The sequence below is a fragment of the Haemaphysalis longicornis genome, unplaced genomic scaffold, assembly GCF_048455015.1.
Source record: "Haemaphysalis longicornis isolate Haplotype H1 unplaced genomic scaffold, Haemaphysalis longicornis Haplotype H1 scaffold_10, whole genome shotgun sequence".
In the NCBI taxonomy this organism is placed as follows: Eukaryota; Metazoa; Arthropoda; class Arachnida; order Ixodida; family Ixodidae; genus Haemaphysalis; species Haemaphysalis longicornis.
In genome coordinates this window covers 53297122-53318444 of record NW_027526204.1, presented here as the reverse complement: position 1 = coordinate 53318444, position 21323 = coordinate 53297122, and the positions used below count along the sequence as shown (strand labels likewise).

At 46.7% G+C, this 21323-nt stretch overlaps 1 protein-coding gene across 1 annotated transcript in view; it reads right to left on the bottom strand.

Annotated features, from left to right (window-relative positions):
- Positions 1 to 14622, bottom strand: part of LOC144159833 (protein Skeletor, isoforms B/C-like) — a 45025-nt gene extending 30403 nt beyond the window's left edge. The window contains exons 1-3 of the mRNA XM_077691503.1: positions 14534 to 14622; positions 11620 to 11754; positions 951 to 1029 (exon numbers count right to left, since the gene is read on the bottom strand). Coding sequence (XP_077547629.1) covers positions 951 to 1029; positions 11620 to 11754; positions 14534 to 14591 — 272 coding nt within the window. The 5' untranslated portion in view covers positions 14592 to 14622. The remainder of the gene's footprint in view (positions 1 to 950; positions 1030 to 11619; positions 11755 to 14533) is intronic.
- Positions 14623 to 21323: the final 6701 nt, after the last annotated feature.

The following is a 21323-nucleotide window of genomic DNA, read 5'->3' as shown; positions in this document are numbered from 1 at the left end:
TGCCGGAATAAATGTGAACACCTGGAGATCTTTAACGTGCACGGTGTTTTTTACAAACGGGCATTCTTAATTTTTGCCGCTGTGGACGTGGCTAGTGTCAGCGGTGTCAGCAGTGGCTGCCGTAAACCGGCCCCAAGGATAAACAAAGACCACAGCCGAGAGGTCAGCATGGCGACATTGAAAGAAGTGTTAGGAAGCGAAACGAAAGAACGGGCACGGTGTAAGTGCCCGAAAGAAATCAAAAAAGAAAAAAAAAATGAAGCCATTCCACTCGACGTGGGAGCTGACGGAAGTGCAGAGAAGATTATTCGCCATAATGGGCTGTAGAGCCGCAATCCGCTCACTGCTACCACCCAAAGCAATCCAAATTTCCCGCCTCCGTAATGCTCGTGCGCCCCTGCCTGAAACAACGCCAACGGGAGTTTTCTTTTTGTGCTTGTTTTTCCTCGTGCACGTACCGGCGTTGCACTGCCACTTTTTTTCGCGTACTATCGCAAAAACCAACCCAACGAGCGTTCCGCATTAAATGAACGGCGTTGCTGCCGGTTAATCTGATATATTTCGCGTCAAATGTGCATGCAGTTTTTTTTTCTGCGCTAAACAACGCGGAGATGTATGACAAGCGCCAGCGTTTCATGAGTTTCGAACGGTCATGACTATTCAACGCGCTTTGTTTTCGAAGCCTCTGCGGGAGGCCCTACAACTGAACGCCGGGCTCTACTTGGGCCCGTTATCTTGCGGCACCACCTGATTCCGGCAGTCGTTTGACATCGACCGTTACAGCGAGCTACGGCGACAAGGAGAGCCCTTTATCTCTCAACATATCAATCTATATCTCTAAATAATAAGAAGTTTATCTCTCAATATAACCGCGGTGCAATACGGGACCGCTTTTTATGACTGCCCAAACACTCCTAACTACTTCTAAACACTACGGTTTTCAGCCGTACCTGCCTTCTTCGTCAACCGTCTTCTGGCCAGTTGTCTGTTCCGGTCCCTCGGAACCTTTACCAACCCAGAAATATGCCTCTGCAATTCAGAAATACGTCGTTAATTACTTCTATCACAACAAAATCATTCTATGTTAACTCCTAAGTGCGCACACAACATTACCAAGCAGCAGAAAACCTGTATCTTTAATAAGAGCGTCCAAGAAAAGCTGCAACGCCATCCTTCCTACGGACACTTTGACCTGTTGGTAAAGATATGCAGTGCATTTGTTTTCGGTAATAGTACAATTGCGTTCGCTGCGTTGTCTACGGTACGTCTATACCAAATATCTAACGTATGAGTAACGTATTAAGGGTGTTATAGCATGCGGGATCAGTTTCGTGCCATAGCAGACAGGAACCAGTCCATTTTGCGGTGTTCCGAAAAGCCAACGTAATGTCCCTAATGAGAACCACGTTTGTATCTTAAGAAGGACTTGCTGCTGGGCGAGTTGGTGTGAACTTGCGGCATGGTCTTAGCGCTAAAAATAGACGAACACAGGCCTGTGCTCTCCTCTTTTTTGTTTTCGTCCATTATTAGCGCTGAAAACATTTTGCAAAGTTTGTATCTCAATATTGTCACTTTTGTGTGAGTTTTGCCCTGGTCATGCAACGTGCTCAGGCATGGAAATGTAGAGGGCTGTTTCAGATTTCTAGTTTTTTTTTCATAGTGGAAATTTATCATTCTATTTTTTGCGCACACCGAAGACTTCAGCGGCGTTGGTGACGCTGATCTCAGGCACCCTACAGTGAGTGTATGCTGAAGGTGACATGTTCATCTCATTGTGTCGGCTTTGGAACTCGCATAAAAATATCCCCGTAGAAATATCTCTAGAAGAAAACATCTATAGAAGACATCTCTAATGGCCTATAAGCCATTAGAGGTGTCTTCTGCTCGTAGGGTGTGTAGACTTGTGGAAGGATCGAGATCCGCACGGAACGTAAAAACTCAGATTTAGGCCTTAGCCAATACTTTATTGCAAGGGTATTTTTTCTATGTTGACAGGCACCTGTGCATAGGTAGGAAAACACCCGAAAAAAACGAAAATCCCACAAGTATCTTCTGGGCGATACGTTGGTGTGGATATGGGCTATTACCCTAGTTATATTTCAATTTTGGTTGTCCTAACGTTGCGCTTGACGATGCGTTACGCAGCGAAACGCTTACTGGGCACCAAGTTGCGGCTCCCTGTTAAGGTTTTAGAACTCAAAGCGCAACGTTGGACCAAAGGCTAGAGTTTTGGCCAAGGTAGGACAATATTCCACTGCGCAGGTCGGCTGTTTCCATGGTATGAAGAATATTATCTTCCTACACACTAGAGCTTGCAGCGATGGCGTAGAGGTAGAACACCCGCCTCGCGTGCAGAAGGACCGTGGCTCGAATCTTGGTGCCGGACAATTCCTACCGGATTAAAAAAAAAATCCGCGTATTGATGGAATTGCACAAAAAGGGGCTTGGGGTGCGGCCTGACCCCGGCGACCATTGCCGGTAATGCACTCCCTCACCAGAGCAGGATTGGCCACCCTGGTGTAGTAACGGCCCCAACCTCCCATGAATACCCAGCGGCTGCGAAGCAACTGACAACGGCGGCGGTCAGACCTGTGACGCAGCAGAGGGTGCTAAGAATCCCTGGATCCGGACAGGCCGCCAATGGAATCTGAACCTGGCAACGTTTAACGTGCGAACATTATCTAGCGAAGCAAGTCTCGGAGGTGTTGTTCGAGGAATTAGAGGGCATTAAATGGGATGTAATAGGGCTTAGCGAGGCTAGGAGGGCAGGCGAAGCCTTTACGGTGCTGAAAAATGGACACGTCCTATGTTACCGTGGTCTAGAGGACAGAAGAGCACTGGGAGTGGGATTTCTAGTCAATAAAAGCATAGCTGGCAACATAGACGAATACTACAGCATTAACGAAAGGGCAGCAGGTCTTGTAATTAGGCTCAATAAGAGGTACAAGCTCAAGGTGGCGCAGGGCTACGCGTCCACATCCAGCCACGACGACCAAGTAGTGGAACGCCTCTATGAAGATGTGGCATCGGCAATGGCTAAAGTAAAAACGCAGTATACCGTAGTTATGGGGGACTTCAATGCTAAAGTAGGCAAGAATCAGGCTGGAGACAAGGCAGTTGGGAACTATGGTCTGGGATGTAGAAATAGCAGGGGGGACCTATTAGTTGAGTTTGCAGAACGGAATAACCTACGCATAATGAATACCTTCTTCTGTAAACGGGAGAGTCGGAAGTGGACCTGGAGGAGCCCGAACGGGGAGCACAAAAATGAAATAGACTTCATATAATGCGATAACCCTGGCGTCGTGCAGGATGTGGAAGTGCTCGGAAGGGTAAGGTGTAGTGACCACCGCATGGTAAGATCTCGAATTAGGCTAGATTTGAGGAGGGACCGCAACAAGCTAGTACGAAAGAAGCCGATAAATGAGCTAACAGTAAGACGTAAAGTAGAAGAATTCAGGATCGCGCTGCAAAACCGATATTCCGCCCTTAACGAGGAAGCCGAGCATACGACACAGGAAGCCAGCGACAACCTTACACGCATTATCACGGAGTGTGCAGTAGAAGTCGGGGGCACGATGGCTAGACAGGATACTGGTAAACTTTCTCATGAGACGAAAGATCTAATCAGGAAACGGCAAACCATGAGAATCTCCACCGCAGCTAACAGAATAGAACTAGCAGAGCTCTCGAAGTTAATCAACAAGCGTAAGACAGCTGACATACGGAAGTATAATATGGAGAGGATCGAATACGCTGTAAAGAACGGAGGTAGCCTGAAAGCAGTGAAGAGACGTCTTGGCGTGGGGAAAAATCAGATGTATGCACTTAAGGATAACCAAAGCAATGTCATCACAAATAGGGATAAAATAGTCACAGTGGCCGAGGAGTTCTATAGGGATCTGTACAGTAGCCGGGACATACAGGATAATGCCGAACGAGACAGTAATTCAGAGGAGATAGTCATCCCACCAGTAACGACCGAAGAAGTAAAGAAGGCCTTGAAAGAAATGAAAGGGGGCAAAGCACCTGGTGAGGATCAGATAACAGCCGACCGCTTGAAGGATGGTGGAGAAATTGTACTTGAAAAACTGGCAAACCTGTATACGCAATGCCTAATGACCGCAATGGTTCCGGAATCTTGGACGAACGCGATTATCATCGTAATCCATAAGAAAGGCGACATGAAGGACTTGAAAAATTACAGGCCGATCAGCTTACTGTCAGTCATCTACAAGGTATTTACCAAGGTAATCGCTAACCGAATCTCTGCAACCTTATATTTCAGTCAACCTAAAGAACAAGCAGGGTTCCGTGAAGGTTATTCAACAATGGACCATATTCACACGATCAATCAGGTGATAGAGAAGTGCGCTGAGTATACTGAACCCCTATATATAGCCTTCATAGATTATGAGAAAGCATTTGTCTCGGTCGAAACACTAGCAGTCATTCAGGCACTAACCAAGGGGGTAGATGAGCATTATGTAAGACTACTAGAGGATATCTACAATGGGTCCACAGCTACCATCATCCTCCATAGGGAGAGCAGTAAAATACCTATAAGGAAGGGTGTCAGACAAGGAGACACAATCTCTCCAATGTTATTCACAGCATGCTTACAAGAAGTATTCAGAACGTTGGATTGGGAACAGGTGGGAGTAAGGGTTAATGGAGAATACCTCAGTAACCTCAGATTTGCTGATGACGTTGCCTTGCTAAGTCACTCGGGGGACGAATTGCAAAGCATGCTTTCCGCACTGGGCGAACAGAGTAGAACCGTGGGCCTGAAAATTAATATGCAGAAAACTCAAGTAATGATCAATAACCTCGGGACAGCACAGCAGTTTGAGATAGGTGGTGAGGCAGTGCAAGTGGTAAGCGAATATATCTACTTAGGCCAAGTTGTGACCCCAGATCCCAACCATGAGGCAGAGATAATTAGAAGGATCAGAATGGGGTGGGGTGCATATGGCAGACATTCTCAGATAATGAATAGCAGCCTACCATTGTCGCTGAAGAAGAAAGTGTATGACAGCTGCATCTTACCGGTACTCACCTACGCGGCAGAAACTTGGAGGCTCACTAAGAGGGTTCAACTTAAATTGAGAACGACTCAGCGGGCAATGGAGCGGAAAATGATAGGTGTAACATTAAGGGACAAGAAGAGAGCCGAATGGCTCAGGGAGCAAACTGGTGTTAAAGAAATATTAGTAGAAATTAAGAAGAAGAAATGGACGTGGGCAGGGCATGTAATGCGAAGGCAAGATAACCGCCGGTCATTAAGGGTAACAGAGTCAATCCGTAGAGAAGGCAAGCGTTGCAGGGGGCGGCAGAAAGTTAGATGGGCAGATGAGATCAAGAAGTTTGCGGGGATAAATTGGTCACAGTTGGCACAGGACCGAGGTAATCCGCCTCTTTCACAAGCCCACTGCGCATGCGCAATCCCCTAGCGGCCAAGTCCCTAAGCAATCCAGTAGGGGCAGCAGACGACATTCCCCACAGCTCCCGCACAAGCGGGAAGGGGTCGTGGTTGTATTTACATCGTTTGATTTTTTGTGTGTGCTCGTTGTGCGCGGAACAATGCCCACAACTTGTGCTGCGTTCCGCTGTAACTCGGAGTGCCGAAAAGGGAACGGTGTCGGCTTCTATCACCTCCCGTCGGCCGCACGCGATCGGCTACGGCGGTTTGCGTCGCTCGCGTAGGCTCGGGTGATGGCAACTTTAGGCTTAGCATCCTGGCGGATATTTGATCGCTGCTATCTGTGCAACTGCGAATGACAATCCGCAACACAACTTTTCACTACACTATCATCCCCTTTCTCGCATGTGGAACTCTATTTAAGTTATAACTGCCGTTTGAGCGATCGGTGATCAAGACATCTGCGTAGCCTGTTTCGATGCTTCCGCGCAGGTATCGCCATCTCTCGGCCGCTCGGCGCACCGCGCGCCGCGGCGACCGGTCAGCGTAGGCTTGCATCTCGGCAGATATATCTGATCGCCGCTTTTAAAATAAGCCATGACAACAATCCCTAGCACAAATTTTCACCACACTAACACCTACTTTCTCGCATGTGGAACTTTTTAGCGATCAGACTGATTCAGAAGAGCAGCGACAAGCGCGGATGCTACCGTGGTCTGCGCCGGTTCGAGCCGCTGAGTGTGCCGAGCTGGCAGGCGCGGCCGGCGTGTGCGCGGACTGTTTCCGAAGGCAGAAAACGCTTCACGATTGCTTGCTTTATCCATTTCTTGCGAACAAACGCGCAGAATCTACAAATTCAGCTCAGCGATCATCGTAGTTAACCATGGGGCAAAAACAGTGGGCGGAGCGACGCCGACGACGCATCTCATGCGCGCATCGGGCCGTCTCAAATTCACGCGTACGGCTAGTCGTGGCGACAGTCGTAACGATCAGTCGCATGCGAATCGCGTGTACCAATCGTACATGTGTCCAGCGCTTAAAGGTATTTTGCGAACTGCCGGCCTTTGTTGAGCTGGCGATCGCACTTCATGCCAGACGACCAAGTACTGCTCGCTCTGCTGCTCGGACGGCACACGGATCTGTCGGAGATTTCTCTGTCAGCCCTCATTCAGTGATAAGAAGCCGCCTGGTATTATGTGATGACCCGGGGCTGTCATCTTAAGGCGTTATAACACCAACACAGAAGAAAAACTTCGGCTGCTCCTCGCCGTAATGTGGGATTGCCGTGCATACAACGAGAACGCAGCCGGAGGAAACGCCGGCAAACCCTACAGTTTCAACCTCCTACAGTTTCAACCCTACAGTTTCACGCTAGGTGGCAGCACACCGCAATGAAAGAGGCGGATTGGATAATAATGGGAGAGGCCTTTGCCTTGCAGTGGGCGTAGATAGGCTGGTGATGATGATGATGATGATGATGACACACACGACATGTACCTCAACCAACTTGAAGGGAAAAAACTACCACCTCCCCACGCGGGAACCCCTGTGTAGATGCGACGCATAGGGGGTTCACGTTGCAGCGTTGGACAGCGGAGGAACGGCGCTGGAACCATGTAGCGGAGCGGCGCAGGCACCGCGTTTTATAGCGCGCATAACGGTGAGGGGACGCGCCGGTGCCAGTGCGTCTGCCGCGGCTATGACGCAACACAATCCAACACAATCCATTTTAATCCAATCCTATCCAAATCCAATCCAATCCAATTCAAGCCAGACCAATCCAATCCAAGCCAATCCAATCGAATCCAATCCAATGCCCCTCGCGAGAGAGTGTTCGCTATCGGAGAGGAGAGGGGGTGAGCGAGATGCGTAGCATCTAAAAGTTTCGCAATCAAATGTAGATCGAGACTAAAAAAATTGCCTCCAATCCCCGCTGTGGAGGTGGTTGAACTTCGAAGCTGTAAACACCACCCACAACGATTATCCATGCAGCGTCACTTGAATGCATATACGTGGCACCCACTCACTGCTACCACACATCATGCTCTTCGCCTCATTCTCTCACTCCTCTCATGATAAATTTGACGGATGTTTGTCCAATGCAATTCAAATTTCCCGCCTTCGCCGTGCTCGCGCGCCCCTGCTTGAACAGCGTGAGCGGGAGTTTTATTCTTTTTTGCTTGTTTTCATGTCGCCCATGCCGGGACCTTACGGCGTAGTTTGGAACGCGCCGCTTCTGGCGGCCACCTTTAGCGTCGTTGCAAGGGTGAGGAGAAGGGCGACACGCGCGTCTTTGGGGTCAACTCTCCCACTGTTTCCCCCTCACTCTTGTTTCATGCGTCGCCGCCAAAGAGCGCCCTCTCCTTTCCCAGACGCTAAATCCAAACATCCCTCTGTCTCGTCCTTCTACACGTCTGGGAGTAGCTTAGTCGGCAAGACGACGAGCTATCGCTTCCCTTCTCTACGCGGGCCCAGTTTCAATCCGTGGAGGTGCCAGTAGTTCATTTGTGTAGCCAGTAAGCCAGTACTAGCCCGGGAGTTTTCTTCTGGCGCGGACACGAGAATTTCCTTGGCTGGTTAGAGGCACAGTTCTTCAATACATAACAGTTGCGAATCTTCACTTCAGAATCCGGGCGGCACAAGCCCCCCTGCTCCGTTTAAGCTGAAGGGCTAGCGTACTGACGCGCCCCTAGGGGACAAAAACTGAACTTCGGTATAATAAAATACCTTTGTAAAATAAAGCTAGCTTTTTAAATTAGACGTAATTAACCAGGTGAAATTTACTTGTTTTTTTTTTTGCGGCTTTTCTTTTTATGACTTACGGCAGCAGCACCAAGCACTTGAGTACTACTTCAAGTTTCGCCGACAGACGACAGGCTAGTCAACTTATCCTATGCTTGCCCCAGCGCAGGGGGGCAACTGACGGCCGGATTTTGATACATGGGCCCTATGGGAAGTTTCGCCACTGTTATATATCCAGTAACTCTGTTAGAGGTATACTGCTTCGCAGTATCTAACGGCAACGGTTGAAACGGTCACACTACTTGTGAAAGATTCGCTCGCTGTCGATGAGGATAAAGGTTTCACTGAGTTTTAGTGACGTCGCCATCAGTGCAACGTAGAAAGATTTGCTTTAATATTAAACTGCTTCGACCATGTCGGAGTGGCACAGTCGGATAGACGTAGACTTCATGACGCGGGGATCCGGGTTGGATTCCGAACATGGGAAGCGTTTTCTTTTCTTCAGGTTCCTGATGTGCGTGCGCTTATTACCGTCATTGCTTTTCTGAAACCCATCGTGTAAACTCGGCCTCCCTGCAGTGAGTTTTAGTGAAGGCCCAGTCACCATCAGTTAGGCGTAGAAAACTTCGAGTAAGATATGTATAGCCCGGCTTTGAAGCTAGCGCGTTCGAAATGCCTTCACTGGTAACTGAGAGGCGAAAGAGATTAGCATATCTGTAGGCTTCAGAAACATGAACAAAAGTTCGAAAAAATGGTATACCGATCAAACTAAAGCAATCGCTTTAGTTGGATCGGTATACCTTTTTTTTTCGAACCTTTTCGGACAAAATGTCCAACAAGACTTTCTTGTTGGGCTGACGGCGCGCCTGTGGAGCCAATAAGAAGTTCTGTCGGCACTCTATCGTCCCAACAGCCTAGTCTTCCAACAGGGAGTTTAACCTTCATGGCGTTTGTGGGACCAATAAGAAGCTCTGTCGGCACTCTATCGTCCCAACAGCGTAGTCTTCCAACAGGGAGTTTAACCGTGATGGCATTTATCGGCTCGCCGATTGGTCCCAACAGAGGGCGCTTCAATGCTTTACACCATTTCAACACAGATATAAGCGTTCACCACGACCGAAAAGAAATCGTGAACGCAATGGAATATTAGGGCCTAAAATTAGCCTGGTTACAACTAAGTGTACGATTGAATTTGCAGAAGCACGCTGTGCGCTTTGCTGTGACATTTTGTTTTTCCATACCTCAAGCATTTCTTGAGCGCGTTACCAGCCCTATATAGCAAACCATGGCATTATAACGGCACGTTTATAGTACGCACCATACAAAAGCGCCGCTCACGTTATGGAATGGTGCTGGCAGCCATACTATTTAGAGAACACACTCAGACAACGCCGTAGAACGTTCTATTGAGAGTAGCCACACCGCTTAGCCGCCATATCTCGAGTAAGTGGCGTGATTATGATTGGGAAACACGATAAAAAGGCTTGGTTGAGTCAATGGGAAAAAGGATAAAACAAATACTAAACCCGGTTCCACCCAGTGTGAGTTCTTCTGAAACCGCGGATATAAATGGTTTCCTTGTGTCGGTGCAATGTGAACGGTGCTCGCCAGAAAACGTCAGTGACGTCACCGCGCAAGAGCATCGTCATCTGCACGTCAGTGGCGGGAGGCGCCCTCCCCTATCTTTCACCTAGCCTGACCACGGCCGGACTGGAGGAGCGGCGAACGCGCACTATGAAAGTGCGCGCCCGCCGCTCCTCCAGCCCGGCCGTGGCCTGACACAGGGGAACACACCCCTGCGAAACCCCGGCGCCCTCAATCGGTGGGTCTAGGGACCGGTTTCTACGACGCCGCCAGTAGGCCTAGGAACCTGCTTTTAACCATTCGTGATGCACGACCTACGCAGACGGAGCAAATGACTCGACCTGCAACTGTTCCGCTGTTAAAATGAATTTGCCTTGACACATACACATCGTTTAACGCTGCCGGATTTAAATACATATTTTAATTCCATTTTGCCTGTGGCTGCCGGAAAACGCCGGGTATCGTTTTCTTGATCTGTTGTAGGTAGGATAACTTCAGTGCCATGTTTCCTCTCGCAAAAGAAAATGGATTTGGCTGGAGGCGCTAGTATTTAGGCCGCTAGTATTCATTAAACGGAAATTCGACGTTTCCGAGATGACAAACGAATGGCGTGAAACGCGCAGTCGGTCGAAACAAATAATGCGAAAAGTTGGGCTAGTTGGTTATCCTACTGCATTTTACTAGCGAAAAACAGGCGCGGACGAAGAAGTAGTACACAGGACACTCGCTAGACTACAACTGAAATTTTACTTAGCATCCGTGAAACAAATAAAGATAACATATCACCAAGCCCTTCCCCTACACCACCCCACACACGCCAGCCTATGTCTTGCACATGCGCCCTCGTAAGAAGCTTATCTCCTTTTCTGTAAGGGTGATTGAAGGAGCGCTAACACAATTAACTCCTTCCCTGTAGATATAAAATGCCTCGCTAATCTCGCTACTGGTTTGGTCGCGTCCAGATCCTAAAACGCGTGTTTTATCAAACGCCGGCGTACAACCAGGACACCGCTTACAATGATCGGCCAGATGGCCTCCCGCCGCAAGCGATGGAACTTCTGCAAACACCGCCCCGTCCGCCCCACGTAGCAGTTGTCATAGGATAACGGAATGCGGCAGATAACAAATACTTCCTTGTTCTTGATGAATACTAGTTAACATTTTAAAGTAAGCTGGATATCTTGTTTCATCCTCCACCAATACTGCAGACAAACCTTGAAAGTTGTTTAAGAACGGCGCTTTTTTTTTTTCAAAGGCGCTAGGTTTTCCTACGAGCGGGAGGTTTAATGCCGAAGGTGTTCCATTGCATAGCGACCAAGAAAAACTTTGTTCTTACACCCACACGTTACAAATACTCGTAAGATGCCGCACTCCGTGTATTAATTGAGTGCACATCCTGCAATGAGGCCAGAAAACGGCACTTTCCTCAAATCTATAGCCACAACATTCCTCTACGTCCGTCACTGTTTTTAAGAGGTGAACGTGTATGTTTAAAAACAAATTCCTTTTAATTTATCTTGCCGACATCAAGCTTTTAAAGCTCATCTCATACAGTGCGAGACCTCAGAGCCTTCCTTACTTCGTACGGGGAGGCCCGCTCACGTAGCGGGCTCTTCGGCTCGAGCTGCAGTCACGTTTCTATAATCCCCTTCATCAGCCACTATGAACATCTTCATGTTTTAATCTACGGGCCCTCTACACCCATATATACAGTATTTTAGGATATATCACACTGATCTCATAGACATTTTATCGTCAGACCTGACTTTGAAGGCCCACGTAACATAGCTTTGGCACTCCTTGCTCTTATATACTTGCGCCTATAAACACAAACATACATACATACTAGATGGAGTCAATAAAAAACTTACCGTCGCCAAGGCCGTCGTAGTTCATCTCAGTGATATACACTTGCTTTTCGTTTACAGCGTACACTTTTCCTCTGAAATCATGCAGTTTTGTTTGGATATCTCCAATGATCTTCCCGTAATATGCGGCAATGACGCCTGAAATAATATCAGGGAAGTAAACGCTCACCTCACGAGAAAACAGCAAGGGGACGAGTCCTCGCGAGAAATGCGGATTTATTATTTGCTGAATAAATTTCTAACTTTCGAACTTGCGAATTCGTATTCTAAGTTGAAACTTGCGAACTTGCGAATTCGAAATTTCGAATTTCGAACTTGCTGAACGAACTTCGAACAACGCCCTCCGTAAAGTTGACAACGAAGCCGCGGACATCATACTCATCTTACAATAGCTGAGACTTGTGCAATTTTCTTCAGTGCGGATTTGGATTTCCAGTCAGTACTCCTTTCCATTTTTTTCCCAGACTCCCTTTTAAAGGTGCACCACCCTGACTTTATATACAGTTTAATACCCGCACCAGCTTGAAACAAAATTCTACAGAAACTTTAACATTTTTCTTTGACAGACACCTAGCTTCCACACGAAAGTTACTCGGACTATGCAAGTTTTCCGGCACTTCATTTCCTCCTGTCGGGATCCTTAATGAAGCCATGAAGACAAAACACAAGTTTTGTTCATTCAAAAGATTGCCTCCTTAGAATCACGCTGACACCACTTTTAACGTAAACTTCGCTCAAATAACCTACATAATTAGGAAAAAAGGGAATGGCCATGCCACCCACTAGCACATTTCCCGCAACAGAACCTATGATGTCATACCAGACAGCTCTGCGATTGGCGGAGGGTGGCAAAAGCAGACGCAAATTAGGCAGGGCATATAATCTTGCCGAACGAGCTATTTGCGCCTAAATTTAGGGCACATTTTTTTAACACCATAAGAATGGTGGGACAAACAGTGGAAGTTACGACAGCGCACGTAAACGTAGAAGTACCGATGCGTGCTGCTGTTGGTACTGCGCGCACTATGCTTGGTTTAGCTTTTAGCTGCACAGGACTGCGGGGCTTTGGGGTTGTTTCAGACGACACTGGCCGATTGACGCAAGTGATGATGTCTTACGTTACCGTATTTGTCGAGCGAGCACCATGTTTCACGAAACGATTGTCTCCATGAATAAAACAAGCCAGGTACAAAGACTTTCGAAAACAAACCATGAGCATAAAACGGCTTACTGCGGAGTGGTGGTGCCATCTAGGTTCACTAACCGTAAACAAGGCCCTGTGATGTCATTGTAGACAATGATAACGCACGATTTAGCAGAAAAATCAAAATTTTACTTTAATTAATTTCTAAGTGCATAAAGCATCGTTTGCATTCGAAAAAGCACTGGGGCACTATAAAACACTAAACTTTTCGAAACGTTAATGAATGGCTGCCGTAATAAGTATTTTGTGCTATCTGTAATCCGTCCAGTGTTTACAGCTTTTCTTTGCGGCTGTTATTGGTGGTGTGTAATCGGAATTTCGGCATGCGGTATGGCTGGGGTTTCGCCCAAATGTCTTACTGTTTCCATATGAAAATATAGGAGTCTGATTACATGAGATCAAAACCGCCACAATCTCCCATTCTGAATATTCATATCAGGTCCCGTAACTATTCTGGCACCCATGATGCGGTTGAAAAAACAGGCTGAGCTTAGCTTTCTTCATGAACAATAACTAAGCATCACAGGCAGAAAGAGTTAGAATAATATTACTAAGCGCACGTTTGTACATTTCTGCAACTATTCTAAACGCAACAAATACGTCGAACCAGACGCAAACAAAAATGGCGAGTGTAGGCAGGCGTACAATCTCCCATTCTTAATTTTCATATAAGGCCCGTAACTATTCTGGCACCCATTGTGAGGTTGAAAAAAAAGGCTGAGCTTAGCTTTCTTAATGAACAATAACTAAGCATCACAGGCAAAAAGAATTAGAATAATATTACTAAGCGTACGTTTGTACATTTCTGAAACTATTCTAAACGCAACAAATACGTCGAACCAGACGCAAACAAAAATGGCGAGTGTAGGCAGGCGTAAACCTGACGGCATTATTTATGTATATTTGTACTAAATATTATTACAGTAGAAGCACAGGTGGCATCTTCAAGATCTAGGATTGTTTTTTTATTTCTACTTCAAACTTGGAATTTACCGTGCCTATTAGGGTACTATATATCGCGCGCTCTGTGAGCGAAGACGCCAAGTATGCAATGTTCCGCTCTTTTAAGAAAAACCACATTCTCTTGACAGCCATTCTGTATTGTACTACAACTTACTTGAGAGCAACGAAAGAGGCGTCATTAAGGCTGAGATTTGGTTATTTCAGCCTACGTACGCTCGGCAGCAATAATACACTCGTATAGTGAAGAAACACTACGCTTGTAGGCATAAATCCCTGGGTTGCACAGGGGCAAAATAACAATGGTTTTTGATGATGTTTCTCATTGTTGGTAAGGTGCAGCAACGAGGTATGGAGTGCCAAGACGAAAAAAAATTATACTGATTTGCGTGAATATTGAAACCCTGCAATGCTCTTACGCAGTTTTGGAGTACCGCAAGGAATAAAAGCGTCGTGACTATCCAGCGCATAAAACAACGTTGATGGCAAAGTCGCAGCAGGGTGATGAATTCAGCCCATTCCCGCTGTCCTTTACAAAAAAAGAGCGCGAGAACGACAATTCTCGTCACAAATACGTGCGTTTTAGTACTAAAACCTAGGCCACTAGTTAATTTAGCTTTATTCTGTGGCCGTTGCAGACAGAATGAATGAAGCATTCTGTGGTCGTCCCATATTATTTTGTATTACCTGCATGTATTGGCAGAACCGAATTTCTGTGATCACTTCGAAACAAAAGCGTACAGGCGAAAATACCTTTGTATGGAGCGTGGAAGCAGATCACGAGAACGGCGTAGTGGGTTGCAACACGCATTCTGCTCCGAGCTTGGTGTGCGGTGGGCAGTATGAACTGCAAGAGGCCTCCCAGTCACCAGAGGCTCCAATTAGCTCTTAATGCAAAGCGTATTGCTTACTCTCCAAACTTGCACGCGGGATTGGTGCATAGTGCGCATTACCTAATACAAAACGATCTGTAGATGTGTTAGCAGTACATTCAGGTGAAGCACCAGCCACGAATATTTTCATTTTTATTTCTTTATTTTAGGATACTGTCAATCACGTTATAAGAATATTACAGAAGTGGAGTCACATTGTAAAAACAAACAATACACCGACTAAAAATACATGTTGCAAGTACTTGGAATTTCAAGCATATATCACGGACGTAGTGCGAACTTCGGCGCAGTGAAAGGCCAAGAATCGTCCTGAATATAAACATTGGTTTAATTGCTGGGGCAAATGACAAGCATAATGAAAACAAATAGAAAACGTAATTGCACAGACACAGAGTTAAGACCTGCGACATCGTCAGCTCAAGAAATCACGGCTGCATTAGAGTCAGCACAGATTCACTCGCTCGAATAACAAATTTGTCAACTGTCGGCTGGGTCAACACAGTGGGGTGCGAAGCATTCCAGGCGCGTATGGCTCGAGCAACGGTGCGTGTAGCGGGGTGGAACTGTGCGTGTTCCGCTTCCACCGATTCTAACACATTTCCATAAAGAACGAATCTCATATATCCTAACTTGTGTATCTTTATTAGCGGCGTGCACGTCTGTTGGTAATGAAAATCCAGGTGAGGGGGCACTTCGTGGCGGATGTGTATGACTAAATTTTTGTTGTTTTTCCAAAATGTGTGATCAAGAAACAGTGACTTCAAAAGATATGCTGAATCGCAAGCCTTTAAAAATATGTCATCAATCAAAAAACTATTTTCATAGCTGCAATAAAATGGCTGCAAAGTATTTACAGAACGATAGAATAAAAACCATTAGTTGGCGTAGATCTTATCAAATTTTAAATGTGACCATTCAAGTTACAAAACTTCCTATTAGCCTGAAGAGCTGACGCCGCGGCATTCTGTTCATCGTCACTCGCCTGCGCAAGTCACTTTGTTGACCGCTGCTTCACCGCCTCTGTATTCTTTTTGAGTTGTTAGGGAAGCACAAGTTCACTCCAATAAACTTGTTTTTCCTGCAAGACAACTTCGTCGTCATTGGCTTCGTGACAGTATAAGGTGACGCAAAAGAACTGTCACTATTTGGACATTCAGCCTGTCTTGTGTAACGCTTCGTTACGGAAATTATTACGCTAATAACTGTCATTGGCAGCTCTACCGCACGTGTATTTCCGTTAGTAAACGCTGATGAGCACGCAGGGTCTGGTACTACCAGAGTAGGCTAAGAGTTATGAGAGTAACGAACGCACATTGGCCTTCTCAACCGATGACAACAAATTGACATGGCACAACGAGAAAAATTTCGCGTAATCTAGCTACACATACAAGCTAGTGCGCGCAGAGAGGGTCGTAGCACGAAAATTTGCCCAATTATTCGTCAATACGAATCCGGAATTAGTGCGCACACCAGTTAGAAGAGAAAGTGTTATATATTTGTAAAGTGTACGACATATTCAATGCCTTTATGCATCCATCGAATGTCGAAAAAAAAACGCGTTTTAGTTCGGAACCACATTATCCAAATTTTCGCATGGATATCTTTGGTCGCCCTGTCCCTATTATTTAACTGTACATGCAATTTACCATGGTGCTTTTTGCCCCGAATCACAACACATATATTCACAGAAAGCAGACGGCAAAGTTAAAAGAGAAGGGCCAGAGTTGCACGACGCAGTGGCATCTATTTCTAAACTTTTCCTTAGTTACGTTTTACGAATCAGAATTAACATATATAAAGGCATTCAAACTACATTTGTGCAAACTGTATAGGACAAGGCAGTTCCTCAAAAAATTAAAGCCGTTCCACTCAATGTGAAAGCCGTCAGAACCGCAGAGCAGTGATTCGCCATAATAGGTGGTGGCGTCGTTATCCGCTCACGGCTACCACCCATCACGCTCTTCGCCGCCCTGTTTCACTCCTCTCTTGATGAATATGCAATTCAAATTTCCCGCCTTCGCAGTGCTCACGCGCCCCCTGCCTGAAACCACCCCAGCGGGAGTTCTGTTCTTTTTGTGCTTGCTTTAATTTTGTAAGCTGATGCGGTTTTGTGTCATTTCGAAGAACGCGTAATTGTTTTCTTGCGCGGCTTGAGCCTTTCTGCGTAATTTCGAACCCGCCATTTTTTTCTTGCGCAGCTAGAGCCTTTCTGCGTCATTTCGAACGCGCCATTTTTTTTTTGTTTTTTGCGTGGCCGCTTTTTTCGCTCAGTAAAAACGAACCCAACGAGCGTTCCTATCTAAATGAACACAGGGGCTACCAGTTATATACACAGATTTTGCGTGAAATGTATTTGCAGTTTTCTTTGTGCAAAAGAACGGGGAGATGTACGACAAGCACCAGTGGTTCAGGAGGTTTTAATGGTTATGACTACTTAAACCGCGGGGCTCGGCGTGACCCCCTGACGACGGTACACCACGCTCTACTTGGGTCTGTTATCTCGCTGCGCTGCCTGATTCCGGCAGTCGCTTCACATCGACCGTTAGAGAGCTAAGACGGCAAGGCGAGCCCATAAAGTGCTCTGCACTTAAAACGGCGGTATGTGGGACAACGAGACGTGCGTCCGACGGTCAATCAGTGCTGGCGTTTCATTCACCACACAAAGGTCTTGGCACGTTCTGGTGCATATACTCCAAAATCAAGCTCGAAAGTTAGTCAAAGGTGCTAATTATGTCTAACGTTCAGTATAAAGCGTATACATACCAAGCAGCCGGTGCCGATTACAACGTCGTCTTCTTTGTCTTCTCTTTGTGTGAGAATTTTCACAAAAGAAATAATCCGTGGAAATGTACTTCAATCTCCGTTTGAACCTTTCAAAAACGCCATTGTTTCTGCATTATCTGGTTTTGCGCAGCTAACCCTGCATGTTACGTGAGAAGTGATGAGTAATAAGAAAGAAGGGCGTAGTGTATTGCATCCCACTGGATACTTTGGTCCGCCGGTCTAAAAAAATCTGTTTATTTTATTTATTTTTATTTACAAGATACTGCAGGCATGAAGCCCAAGCAGGAGGGGTACAGGCAATAAACAGGAAAAAAAAGAATATGAAAATGCATCAAGCCTAACATCACATACATACAACAACCAATTAAGCGGGATTAAATGACACACATTTTGCAAAAAAAAGAGGGAGGTTTACGTCAGAAAAAAAATTACTCAGGCCCTGAGGTATGCTTATGCGATTTGAATGGGAAAGCGTTACGGCAGTGTGAGTCAACTTAACGGGCGTGTCAGTACGAGGGAAGATGTCACATCCGCTGACCAATCCCTCTAAGAGGGTATGTGGGCATTTTGATTGGTAATGCAGCCGTTGTAGCCAAAGGGAAATTTAACTCTATTTGCATCTGCGAGACTAAGACGATATTGGCATTTAGACGCCACCCGTTCCGATTCACTCTTATCATTTGAAGAGTTCCAACATTTAGAGTACGGGTGGAATGTTCATTTTTGTGGCTCTCGGCAATGCGAGGTGACATTCACCGAGCTGCGCTGCAGGGTTCCAAGGCTTAATTTCTATCTGTTCAGATCAGAACTTTCACCTACAGAACCATGTGTGCAGTGCCAGGTCCCCGAAACAATCGAACATTTTTTCCTCGACTGTCGCGTTTCTCAACAGCTAGACAACTGTTTTTGAAGGAGCCGATTGAGCGGTTGGGGTTGACTTTATCGGTAACACTTATATTATCTATTGGCGCATCAAAGCTGGGGTTTGCAAGAAGGGATATATATAATTGCATTCAAAATTTTCTTTCTGCCTCAGATCGTTTGAATTGCTAAGCGGCGCTGATTAATCGGTAATTCGGGTTTCATTCACAACTAAGTATCCTTTTACAGCCTCTTTCCGGAAATAAGTATTTTGAAGTCCCCACGTTTTTAACCTGTTTAGCCCTGGCCAATCCCCCCCTTGTGGGTACATGCCAAAAAATTTCAGGACATCATCATCATCATCAGAACCCGCCCTCAGCTCCTAACCACAGCGATTGTACTCACTGCTCCATTTCTTTGGTAATGTGACCTGTTGCAAGACCACTATAATTGTGTACGAAGTAGCTGCGAATCTGTATTAGGGTATCTTCTTAGAAACAGCCTTAAACACGCGTGATTTAGGATTAAAGACAAGAACATTTTACCATTGAAGGCATGCAAGCAGACTTTAAACTCCTCGAAAGCCTGGTTGCTGGTAGTGGCGAACCCATTTGAAAGGACATTTACAAGTCGGGAGCCCGCTCGTAACTCCATCCTGCGGTTCTAACAATTAGGCTAACCAGGCATACAGCATAGACCTCAGTATTCATTTCAAAAATTACAGAACAGGCACCAAAATCTAGTTATGGATGATAAGGCGCCTGCGAACAATGGGACCCCCCCCCCCCCCCCGAAGGGGCTGTGGTAAAGATTGTTTGCAGATTATGTTTGAAGGCTAGGCAGCGCTACTGTCACTAAATAGAGCAGTTCTTGACACAGGCACTGAGCGCATGCGCAGGCAAGGCAGGACCAGCATTTGCCGCCAGAGAAGCCGAGCGCCCGTGACAAGCCCGCCGACACGGCGAGAAACATTTCATATCTTCCTCCACCAGAATTTGTAGCGCAAGGATGGTGTGTGGCGTGCTGCGGCTGAGGTGGTGTAAGACCTGCTCCTGAGGTTGTAAAATAATGTCCTGCGTGGACAGTTTGGTGCAAAACCATACATGGGAAGTATACATACGTATTTTTCTTCGACGTAGTCAGTGATGCTTTGATGCACAAGACGTTCGAACAGTTTCCCAAGGCATGAGGTCAGTTTGGAGGCATATTTCTTCACTTCGATAGAGAGGAGGGCAATGCAGCTTCCTGAGAGTTTTATTATGGCGCTCATGCTTCCAACTTTTATTGAAGTTGCGGCGCGCCTCCCAGGCATGTAGCAGGTGGCCGCTAAGTGCTGGGTGATCGTTATTAAGTGTAACTTCATGAGTGTAGCGCTTAAATTTTTGTTCGAGTGCCTATGTCCAGGCATTGAGGTCATCCAGAATGGGTGGAAGGACCTCGGCGTCCTTTAGGAAGAAGGGCGAGTTTGTTGTTGTTGAGTACCTCTGCTAACTTGTATATTGTGCACGGGTGGTTCTATGGTGAAGGGTTTCTTAGTGACCAGTAGAGCCGGTATGGGGTCAATTCCGGTACGATGTGACATCCGGAACGGTGTCCGGAGTGGCACTGTTGACGGTTCTATTGGGCGTAGAGAGGTCATCTTGTAGCACTAGGTCGTGATTGTGTGGCTCGGATTAAGGCTGCACCTTTTTTGTGGCCCGTGAGAAACCCCAAAATATGTCCGGCGCGTTAAAGTCACCTAATACGAGCGGATCACGTTGCGAGATGCGAGTGGCAGCGTGCAGAAGTTCCTCGATCGCGTGGAAGTTCTGTTTGCGAGGGCTATAGATGTTTAAGATGTACGGGTTAGGGTAGAGAGGTCGACAAGGCAGTAGCTCGACAAACCAGTTGAGAATATCCTGATTGAGAGAGTGTTCCTGAGCAGGAAGGGCACTGTGTATCAATACTGCCGTCCCATGAAGTGTGTCTTGCGTGTAGGTTTGGTAGAGTAGGCTGAGCAGGACCTGTTTCTTGCACTGCTATAACATCGGAGTGAGACGAGGTGAGGTAAAGTACTAGCTGAGACGTCTTGTTGTAGCAGGAGCGAGAGTTCCATTGTAGTATTAAAAGGCAGTAGTCTGGTGGTTTAGTCATAATACGGGTGATGCTTGGATTTCTTGGTCGAATGAGAAGTGTGAAGTGATTCGGAGATGCTACGAAATGCTAGCTATAGCTTGGCCTGTCTGTCAGTGAAAGTCTGGAGTTCTCCGCATAGCGGGGCAGTCATTGTTGTGTGGGATTCGGTGATCTGTTAAACAGTGTGAGAGAGTTTCTCTTCCATGTTGGTGAGTATTCGTTCCAGGTCGATGGATCATGGTGAGGAACGGGGCAGAAGTTTCGCCGCAATGTTCTGGATTTGCCTGGTGATTTCAGAGAGCTGTTGGAGGACCTAGTTGGTTTTCTGTTGGATGTGTGCAAAACTTGAGCGAAAGTAAAGAGGGAGGGAGGTGATGGGGAGAGAGGAGTGTATAAAGCAGAAGGAAAGTGAGAAACTATGGCTGACCAGCTACCGGTTGTGGGGATTCTCCCCTGTGAGCGCTCGCGTTGTTCGGTTCAAACGGCCGCGCGCCAACTCTCCTGCCATCTGTGAACACACGGCGGAAAGACTGTGCGATGGAGGGGGGCGTGGCACGTTTTGGGCACGCTAGATAAGGGCAGCGGTGCTTGTTAAGGGGGGGAGTCGCCGGCCGGTAGCGCCACGAGCCGAAAGAGACAAGCGACCACCGCCAGCCACTTTCCAAGGAGCCCGCACGTGAGCAAGCGGTCAGCCGTTCGTCCCGTCGTGCGTAAGCCTCCGGACCTTGAAGTGCTTTGGTGATGTGCGTTATTGATTGTATCTTCTGTGCCATTTATATTTCGTTTCTACTGCTGCAGTAAAGCCCCTTGTTCCTTTCGCAACGTTCTGTGCTGCAATGTTTTGACGAGCCTGTTGCCTGAACCCCCTCTCGGTAGGCAGAAATACCTAC